Source organism: Impatiens glandulifera, chromosome 1 (assembly GCF_907164915.1).
Source record: "Impatiens glandulifera chromosome 1, dImpGla2.1, whole genome shotgun sequence".
NCBI classification, from domain to species: domain Eukaryota; kingdom Viridiplantae; phylum Streptophyta; class Magnoliopsida; order Ericales; family Balsaminaceae; genus Impatiens; species Impatiens glandulifera.
The window spans coordinates 161995392-162005431 of record NC_061862.1 but is presented as its reverse complement, the minus strand read 5'-3'; the positions used below and the strand labels follow the sequence as shown (position 1 = coordinate 162005431).

Here is a 10040-nt window from a genome sequence, read left to right as displayed (position 1 = left end):
AAGGAGAAGAAAAAAATGAAAAAAAAGTACACCAGGTTATATTAAATAGTAAGGGCAATTTGGACATTTCACATGTCGTCACTTCGCGAAACGCTAAGTGACTTAGCGTTTCGCGACAAGGGCAAAATCGTCCAAAAAAAATAAAATTACCACGAGCGCAATAAAATTATCATTTTTCCACCAGGTCAAATACTTCAGTTTGTAAGGTCATTTCGTCAAATTTCCCGAATGAAGAGTGGTAGCTGGGACATATTATTATAATGTATAGACCGATAGTTGTGAAATCATTTTGAAAGGGTATTATAGTAAATATGGTTAAGAGATTAATTTAAAATTTTTGTATGTGGTTCGAAACCGATTTGGACCCACCCACATTACATCTCTTCTCTCTCTCTCTCCGACCTCTACTTTGGGGATTTCCTGGTGCGTGCGGTCTCTCCCCATTGGCCGTCGGTTCCCAATAGACGACGACGAAGAAGAAGAAGCTTCCTCGCTATTCTCACCAAGTTTTAACAGCTCCCGCCCTCGCCCTCGCCCTCCAGGGTTGGTTGTTGCCAAACGGCATCAGGATACAGAGGTTCACGTTCAATTGAATTTGAAGCTACGGGCGTTCGTTCGTTGGTTGGTTGTTAAAGATATGCCTCCGATTCGACGAAGAAGGACATCATCCAAGGCATCTGAAAATGAAATATCCGAGGCAGAGATTTCTTCTACAAAACCACCTCTCGACGATTATAACGCCGCCGAGGATAGTAATAATGACAAGGGCAAGAAATTCAGAGAAACGAAGAAGAAGAAAAGGGCCGACGCCAAGGGACAGAAATGGTCATGTATAGACAGTTGCTGCTGGTTGGTCGGATGCATATGTACAATATGGTGGATCCTTTTGTTTTTATACAATGCCATGCCGGCGTCCTTCCCGCAGTACGTCACGGAAGCTATTACCGGACCCATGCCTGATCCTCCCGGCGTCAAGCTGTTCAAGGAGGGACTAAGAGCAAAACATCCCGTCGTCTTCGTGCCGGGAATCGTCACCGGAGGGCTCGAGCTCTGGGAGGGGCATCATTGCATGGAAGGATTGTTCAGGAAGCGCCTCTGGGGTGGCACCTTTGGAGAAGTTTATAGAAGGTACGTACCATACCATTCTTTGCTTTATATAAGGAAGGAAATAGAGAGTGATTCATTTTTCTCACTTATTTACTCTTATAGAATGAATATATTTTTAGTAATATTCCTTCTTTACAATTACAAACAATTACCAATTATGATCATAATAACATTAATGTCAATTTTATAGCTGTTGTCTAAGTCATTTTACAAGCAGTTATGATTCATTAACTGAAGCTGACAAACAAACAATATTTATTACAAGGCTCACATCATCCCTTCTTCAATCAACTTTTTTGAAAGATAAAAAATTAACAATCTTTATTATATTACTTCAGATTATTAATTTGTGAATAAATTACTTATGACTTTCAAAATGATTTTCAGGATCTACTTCTCAAAGTTTTGTTTTTCCTTCTTACCTAGTATTAATATTGAAGCCTTTTAAAAGATGTCTTAAGCCGCAATGATGATGATGATGATGATGATGATGTTGATGTTGATGTTGATGTTCACAGCCAAAAACATCCAATCTTCTTTAGACCATGCTCAATGTGAGCTGCTATTTTCTGCACCTTGAACTGTATATCTCCTTAATCTTGCTTTCTTTAGCAGATGGGTGTCATCTGAAAGCTTGTATGCCTAATAGTGAACTTTATAATATAGGTCATGCTCATTGAAATTTGATGAATATTATTTCACTCCTTGTTTATATCCAAGTATTTATGTGAATTTCTCTTCGTATTTTATGGCATAGTTGGCACCTAATATTTGTTTTCCCCTCATATTGTGTTTATTCTTTACCTTATCCATTTTTCTTCATTTTGTTCTCATTAGACTGTTATGTTCTGTTTGGTGCTTGCAGACCCTTGTGTTGGGTGGAACATATGTCTTTGGACAATGAAACCGGTTTAGATCCCCTTGATATAAGGGTCAGGCCTGTATCTGGACTTGTCGCGGCAGATTATTTTGCTCCAGGATATTTTGTTTGGGCAGTTCTGATAGCAAACTTGGCTCGAATTGGTTATGAGGAAAAAACTATGTATATGGCTGCTTATGACTGGAGACTCTCTTTTCAGAACACTGAGGTACTTTATTTATCTAAATAAATAATTTCCACCCCTTACGAATTTCATTTTGTCCTTTTTTTCCCTTTGTGTGTGTGTGTGTTTGGTGGTGGGGGGGAGGTGGATTAGTAGTACTTTTAGTTATGCATTTGTTTTCATCAAGAATCCTTTAGATTTGCTCACTTAAAATCTGGCCCGACTGAATAGGTGCGTGATCAAACATTAAGCCGAATCAAAAGTAACATTGAACTCATGGTTGCTACAAATGGTGGAAATAAGGCAGTCATTATTCCACATTCTATGGGTGTCTTGTATTTTTTGCATTTCATGAAGTGGGTGGAGGCACCAGCTCCAATGGGTGGAGGGGGTGGGTCAGATTGGTGTGCTAAACATATAAAGGCAGTAGTGAACATCGGAGGACCATTTTTAGGTGTCCCAAAAGCTGTTTCAGGTCTTTTCTCTGCTGAAGCCAAGGATATTGCAGTTGCCAGGTATTCATTTACGGAGTCATCCAATTAACAAGCTCTTCTGTAGATGAGTTTTTTCTCTATTTCAAAAGCAAACTTTAGTGCCCTCGGACAGGTTTTGAAAGAAGCTGGCAGCACTCACAGATCATATCAATATCAAGTCTTCCATTATTTGTTCTCTGGCCTTTCCCTTAGATGCTTGAATAATGCAATGTTTCCGCTGAATCTAATTCCGTTTCTTCTGATCTTGATGCTTGTGTGCTGTCACAACGTTCTCTTTCCTTACTTATTTCCGCCACATTTCTTTCTTTGTATCGTTTATCTTATATGTTATAATTTGCAACACGATGCATCTTGCATCGTATTTGTTTTAATTAACCCTGATCAATCTTCTCATATGTTCTGTAGTTAATAATGAACATTTTTCTTTGATTGTGGCCAAAAACATGATTGATCTTTTAAAAGAAGGAAGTTTTGTCTGGATATTCGTTGCTTTTCTTGTTAGCTGTGAGCTAACAATGAAAAATATAATTTTATTACAGAGCAATTGCACCTGGGGTTTTGGATAAGGATTTATTTGGTCTTCAAACTCTACAGCATATAATGAGGATGTCGCGTACGTGGGATTCAACTATGTCCATGATTCCTAAAGGTGGAGACACCATTTGGGGTGGCGTTGACTGGGCTCCTGAAGAAGGTCATGTCCCTAACAAGAGAAGGCAAAAAATCAATACATCTGAAGAGTCAGGTCAGAATGAAACCAATGATGATATCTCGCCAGCAAAATCCGCTAACTATGGAAGGATGGTATCATTTGGGCAGGCTGTAGCTGAGGCGCCTGTATCAGAGATTGAGAGAATTGACTTTAGGGTAATTTATTTATTTATTGGTCCATGTGATGGTGATTACTTCAATTTTCACCTGTGATGATCTGTTCTTTATTAGAAAAACTCAGAACTTCATAATATAGTTTTTATTTTTCACAATGTGCAGGGCGCTGTTAAGGGTAACAATCTGGCAAATAACACCTGCCGTGATGTGTGGACAGAATATCATGACATGGGAATTGGAGGTATTAAAGCTGTTGCAGAATACAAGGTTTATACGGCTGGAGATATTCTTGATTTACTTCACTTTGTTGCGCCAAAAATGATGGACCGTGGTAGTGCACATTTCTCGTATGGGATAGCTGATGATCTGGATGACCCAAAATACGAGCATTACAAATATTGGTCAAACCCACTTGAAACAAAGTAAAGTTCATTTGTTTTGTTTTCAATTGCTTTCTCAATCTCGAGTTGTTGCTTTCTCAAATGATGGATATCTTTTGATTGCTTTAGATTACCAGAGGCTCCAGATATGGAAATCTTCACAATGTATGGTGTTGGCATCCCCACGGAAAGAGCTTATGTTTACAGGCTTACTCCTTCGGCAGACTGCTACATTCCATTCCAGATTGATGTTTCAGCATATAGTTGTGAAAATGGGGGGGATAGCTGTCTGAAAGGTGGGGTTTTTACAGTGGAGGGAGACGAAACTGTTCCTGCTTTAAGTGCAGGATTCATGTGTGCAAAAGGTTGGAGGGGAAAAACCAGATTTAATCCTTCAGGAATTCCAACTTATGTCCGGGAATATGACCATTCTCCTCCTTCCAATCTTCTAGAAGGACGTGGGACCCAGAGTGGGGCTCATGTAGATATAATGGGGAATTTTGCGTTGATTGAGGACATCATAAGGATAGCTGCTGGTGCTTCTGGAAATGATTTGGGTGGCGATCAGGTCTACACTGACATCTTCGAATGGTCCAAGAAAATAGATTTGAAACTCTAATATTAAGACTAGCAACAAGTAAGCACACAACTCTATTATTCAATCTACCACAATCATGGATATTAGTTGCTGTTTAGTTTTTTGTTTCCAATAATGTAACCTTGTGCACGTTCCTCATCAATAGGTTTGGAGTTTATTTACAGCAGTTATCAATTCGTGGGAGGGGCAAAAATTCCTTAAGCCATTGCTAAGCAAACATGTGAAGGGCATTATTCAACTCAACGCTGCATTCCCACCGGGGTTTGGATGCATGTTGTTTGTTTCTGTTACAAAATGTAATCCAACACTTCCTATATTTTTTTTTCTTTTAAGATGGGATTATCTTATTTTAAATTATCCCAAAGAACCTGTAATATTAACAATCCTTAAAGTGTACCATAAGCTGTTTGGATAACTGTATTTTAGGCATTAATGTCAATGTTAAAATCTTGGGCTGGTCATTGAAATTTCATGTGATGCTATCATTGTTATCCAGTTCAATGACCCAACTTTCAAATTCATATGCACAACATTCTTTACATTCCTTCGTGCTTCATTTGAAATTTCATAGAGCATAACTGAGCAAAATCTTCTTTGTAGTAATTTGATTTTGACTGACTCCTAGTATTATATTTCTTGGCTCTTGAATGGATTACATTATCTAAGATTTAAACTAGTGTTTTAGTGACCGTTGTAATATATATTGTTTTTAGAAAAGTGACTGATGTAATATTTATGCTTATTTGTGACTACCTCACCCATTTTAGATGGCTTTTACCTATTTTTATTGTATGTTTATACCAGGATGTGTCCGTGACCAAGGATTGTTTTACTGATGACCTCCATCATGTAAAACATTGAAACCTAATGATAGATTCGTCAAAATATCAAGTTGAAGTAGAGAGGGAGTTGGAATGCTGGATTCCTGATGAAGATACTCCACATTTCCCCGAGTTGGATATTACATTTGATGTTTCTGGAATAGGTTTGTAACTTGGTATCCTTTCCTAGCTTGTAATCTCATTTTGATCTCTTTAGTATTTAGGTGAAGTTGTTTATTTTTGTTGGATCATGCTGCTTGCCGTGAGCAAGGCTGATGGCAAAGGCTGTGATTAGTAGGAGCCGCAAAAAAATGATCAGAGATTAAGGTAACAAGCTATTTGTTTTTGTTTTTGTTTTCATGAACATATAAAGTTTGATGAGTTTCTTGTGCTGTACCTGTTTGAAAGTTTGATGAGTTTCATGTATTACCCTGTAACATCAATTGAATGTTATTTATACATGGTATTTGTCAGTAATAATGTTCTAGTCATCATTTTTGTGTATTGAGATTCCTATTATTTTTACTGATGGTTTGTCATTAGGGTGCGCATTCAACAAAGACAGTTTTATGTGTTAGTCAAAGTTTTGAATGACACTTTGTTGCATAGAAAAGGAAAGTTTTCATTAGCTGTATCATCTTCTTCTTTTCAATATGATAAATGATCTCCCTTCTCTCTCTTTGAAGTTGTAACTACTAATACTGTCAACAAACAATACAAGGAAGAGAAATCTTCAATCACTAACCAACAAAATACTAGCAGTTCTAAGTCTCTAATCTCTAAAATGGTAAAAACCAAGGAGGAGGATGAAGAAGATGATGGACATGGAGAAACCTTGTGTGGAACATGTGGGAAGAATTATGCATCTGACGAATTCTGGATCTGTTGTGATATTTGTGAAAAGTGGTTCCATGGAAAAGGAAAGTGTGTTAAGATTAAAGACTTCCTTCTTTTTATCAGACAAGACAGACAGACAGACAGACAGATACTATTACAACTTATTCAATCACATTCTTCTGATCCCATAACCCCCATATAATAATAATATTACAACTTATCTTGATAAAAGTATATTTTCAAAACCACACAATTTCATTTTTCAATCACATATTTTCCTTTTACAAAACAAAAGAAAAAGAGACAAGTTACAAATACACAAGTCGTTTCTCTTTTCATCTCCCTCCCAGCTAGCCACACTTAACTGACAAGGAAGGCATCTTGATTCTTGGCTGAAAGGCGTTTCAGATATTCGTATGTGGTGATCATGGTGGCTGAAGAAATTGACATGGAAGCCCATCGCGGCCCCAATCCTCTGTAACAAGCCATCCAACCACCTTCTCTCACTAATTTCCTTACTGTCTCAACCACAGTCGGCCCTCCTCCTCTCCTTCCATTTTCATGATCCAAAACCTGTAACCTTGTCTTAATGGTATCTAACGGCATTGTGATCAATGCAGAGACACCACCTGCGATAGCTGCACTAAACCCCTGGACTCCCATTACAGTAGTCTTGGAAGAACTACTAGTAGTAATAGAAGAAGAAGAAGAAGAAGAAGAGTTCATACCATCTTCGTAATCCCCAACACCATCCCAAACAAGCCTTTGCACAATTGCATAAGAAGCCCACCAAACTGCATTTGAAGGTGCATATGTCAATATTGACATCCCAAAACCTCTATACAGACCTCTAACTCCATTACTATTCATAATCTTCCTAAAAGCATCAATCCCCCCCACATACTTGTTATTATTACAGGTAGCTGCAGCTTCCTGCACCATTAGCCTTTGGCTCACGACATCAACAGGCGTCCAAACAACCTGCGCAGCCATGGCTGCACTCAGTCCTGCAGCCCCATTTGCAATTGCAGCCGCGGCCCCCTCTGTGAATCCCATCCCCATTGTAGCCGATCCAACCTCGCTTTTTGTTATCTCAAGGGCTGTCATGTACAATGCCCTGGCAGGGATTGTACCCATTAGCGAAGTTCCAAATCCTCTGTAAAGGCCTCTCAGTCCCTCGTATCGGAGAACTCTGCTGGCAATCCTGAAGCAAGAAAACTGAGATTCACAAACTTGCTGGCGAGTCTTCAAGACAACAACTGGGTACAGAACCCCTGACACACCCGAAAACAGAGCAGCACCAAGGAAGAAGAATTTAGATTTATCAAGCATTTGCCAATCAATATCGGTAGCCGCTAACTGTATATCCTGCCGAGGACCTTCATCATCTATCAAGGGTGCACTGAGACTCATTTTAGGCACTTGCCAATCTCAATTTCATCTGCATACATGTATGTATGTATGTATGTACCTCTCTAAGAATTCAAATAATTTCAGAGGATGGATGATCTGGAGAGTTTTCTTTCTTTTTTCTCTTGCGAAGCCAAATCTTTGATCGTGCGTGAGTTACAGAGAAATGATGTAACATTTCTGAACTATCCTTAGCGGAGGAGGAGGAGGATAAAAGCAATCATCTTCCTTCGCATGAGAACATTCAGCTCTCAATTAATCGGCAACTTACAAAACAGTATTATAAGATATATAAAATAACGACAATTCAAAATATAAAATATACTTGTAAGATATTTTTAGTGGTGGGGGCCCATTTTCTATTTGTATATTCATTTATCGATTAAATTACAATTATAAACCCAAGGAAGCAACTATTTTCCTTGATAAATAATCCAATTTTAACTATGACAAGCAAACCACCATTAAATAAAAATCATAAAGAATCTCAAAGCTGAGACTTAGTTAAAAAATTTATTAAAAAAATCATCTTTAGTTGGTGTGGTCATAAATATAATTTTAAATTTGGATTATGTTGTCATCTTGAATTTATAAATCAATAACAAAATGGTTGAAGAGATTCCAACTAACAAGTTAATTTATAATAATTACTTCTTTTTTATTTTATAAATTTGAATAGAGTTTAGTATATATAATAATCCATAGAAGAAAGTAAAATTAGGAAAGCCACCCTAAGGAGAAACTGAGGTTTTTTTTGTGTGTATTTGATAACTATAGAAAGTATATTAGGCCTTTTTAATCAGCATTTTTAGGTAGAAGATACTACTACTACTAATTAACCTCATCCAAAGTTTTATCACATAGAGCAATTTCTTTAGTACTATCATCACCTTTATTATAATAAAAATACCCTCTGGAGAAAGCCATCAAAATGAATATAAATAAGACTTCCACTAAATAATCAAGGAGGGCTAATAATAATAATAATAATAATAATGTTTATCCGTGGCTGTTCTTTTTGATAAATGTCTATCTAATCACGTTTCATTCATGGTGATACTCTGTTTTCATAATGGAGCTGTTTTATATATATTTATTTCTTTAAATGCCCAGAAAGGTAATAATCCAAAAGATTGTTTTTGGGCCATTTAGAAGAAGATCTTACGTGGGATATTTAAGGCCCATTATCAATTGCAACACCCCAATTGTTACTCCAATTTTGACATTTTAATAGTTTAATTGTTTAACTAGCCGTCAATAATAATTTAATTATGCTATTTTAAATTCAACATTATACTATATATTACAGGAAAAATGACGAAAGCAAGGTTACTGTCATAACCCGAGACGCCGCATGTCATTATTCAAATATAACATTTTGAATATAACATTTTATGCTAAATAAAATAATTTCTTTTAACCATTCTTATTTTTTTTGGGAGAAAAAATTCTTTTAATCATTCTTACAAATAAAAGAAACACATAATTTATCCAAATCCGTCTTCAATTACAACTATTATGGTCAATTCATAACAGATAATGACTCCTATTCTTACAAAAAAAAACTTTCCTTACATATTTCATACTTTCTATACATCCCTACTAATATAAAAAGAGAGTAGCTCTTTACCGGCTAGTCTATACAATTATAGTCTTCCCTCTCTTAATCCCCTTGACTAGTCGTTGCTCTTATCTGAAAAGAATCCATTTAAAAATGATGAGCTAAACGCGCTCAGTAAAAAAATCAAACTCTTCTACAGCTGGATCAAGAAACAAAAGATAGGTTAACCAACTATTAAGTAATTAAAATTCTCATTGGACAGAAAATAATATATTTTAGCAATAACTCTAAGATCAAAATAAAGTCTGAATTATCATAATAACTTAATAAGCCATCTATCAAGACATTTAAGTCTTGCATAGATGCATTAGCCATCAATAAGGATGACAATTTCAAACCGCCCCACGAAAACCAAACCGAATTGTCCCGTTTGGGACGGTTTTTCCCCAAAACCGAACGAGGATGGGGCGGAGATGGTATTTGTGTCCCCCGTCCCGATTTTACCCTGATTCTGCCCCGAACACCATAAACATAATTAAATATATTAAATCACCAATATATTTATTTGTTAACTATATTTTATAAGAGTAGTAAGATTATTTCTTTATAATAATATAAAATTTTAATATATTACAATATGTAATATATTAAAAAATTCGTTTATATAATTTTATTGTATAATTTTTATTTATTTTAAAAAAAATATTAACGGTGCCTCACGGGATTCCCCGAAACCAAAAAAACCCGAACAAGACGGGATTGTATTAAAAAAATCCTCGAAATTAAAACGGGGCGGGGATGGTAAATGCATTACTCGCTCCGAACCGCCCCATTGTCATCCCTAGCCACAGGGGCGAAGCCAGGATTTGAAACCTACCCGGGCTAATTTTTTATTAAAAAAATCTATCCGGGCTAGTTTTATAGTTTGCTGTCACCAATGCCTTTTAGCGACGAAAAATAA

General features: G+C 36.6%; 2 protein-coding genes across 2 annotated transcripts; one reads left to right on the top strand and one right to left on the bottom strand.

The window, feature by feature from the left end:
* Window positions 1–359: 359 nt before the first annotated feature.
* On the top strand, window positions 360–4945 carry LOC124920557 (phospholipid:diacylglycerol acyltransferase 1-like). The gene is made up of 7 exons (XM_047461061.1): window positions 360–1128; window positions 1973–2195; window positions 2382–2665; window positions 3184–3511; window positions 3635–3894; window positions 3982–4489; window positions 4596–4945. The coding sequence occupies exons 1-6, from the start codon at window positions 638–640 to the stop codon at window positions 4469–4471; spliced, it is 2076 nt and encodes a 691-aa protein (XP_047317017.1). The 5' UTR covers window positions 360–637; the 3' UTR covers window positions 4472–4489; window positions 4596–4945.
* A 1255-nt stretch (window positions 4946–6200) lies between these two features.
* Window positions 6201–7776, bottom strand: LOC124918739 (solute carrier family 25 member 44-like). The gene has a single exon (XM_047458782.1). It carries the CDS (start codon window positions 7519–7521, stop codon window positions 6469–6471), a length of 1053 nt encoding a protein of 350 aa, XP_047314738.1. The 5' UTR covers window positions 7522–7776; the 3' UTR covers window positions 6201–6468.
* Between the last annotated feature and the right edge of the window lie 2264 nt (window positions 7777–10040).

Coding starts and splice junctions, on each gene's coding strand:
- LOC124920557 (XM_047461061.1), top strand. CDS start 638: ATGCCTCCGATTCGACGAAGAAGGACATCATCCAAGGCATCTGAAAAT. Junction 1,129..1,972: donor TTTGGAGAAGTTTATAGAAG/GTACGTACCATA, acceptor TGGTGCTTGCAG/ACCCTTGTGTTGGGTGGAAC. Junction 2,196..2,381: donor TCTCTTTTCAGAACACTGAG/GTACTTTATTTA, acceptor CCGACTGAATAG/GTGCGTGATCAAACATTAAG.
- LOC124918739 (XM_047458782.1), bottom strand. CDS start 7,521: ATGAGTCTCAGTGCACCCTTGATAGATGATGAAGGTCCTCGGCAGGAT.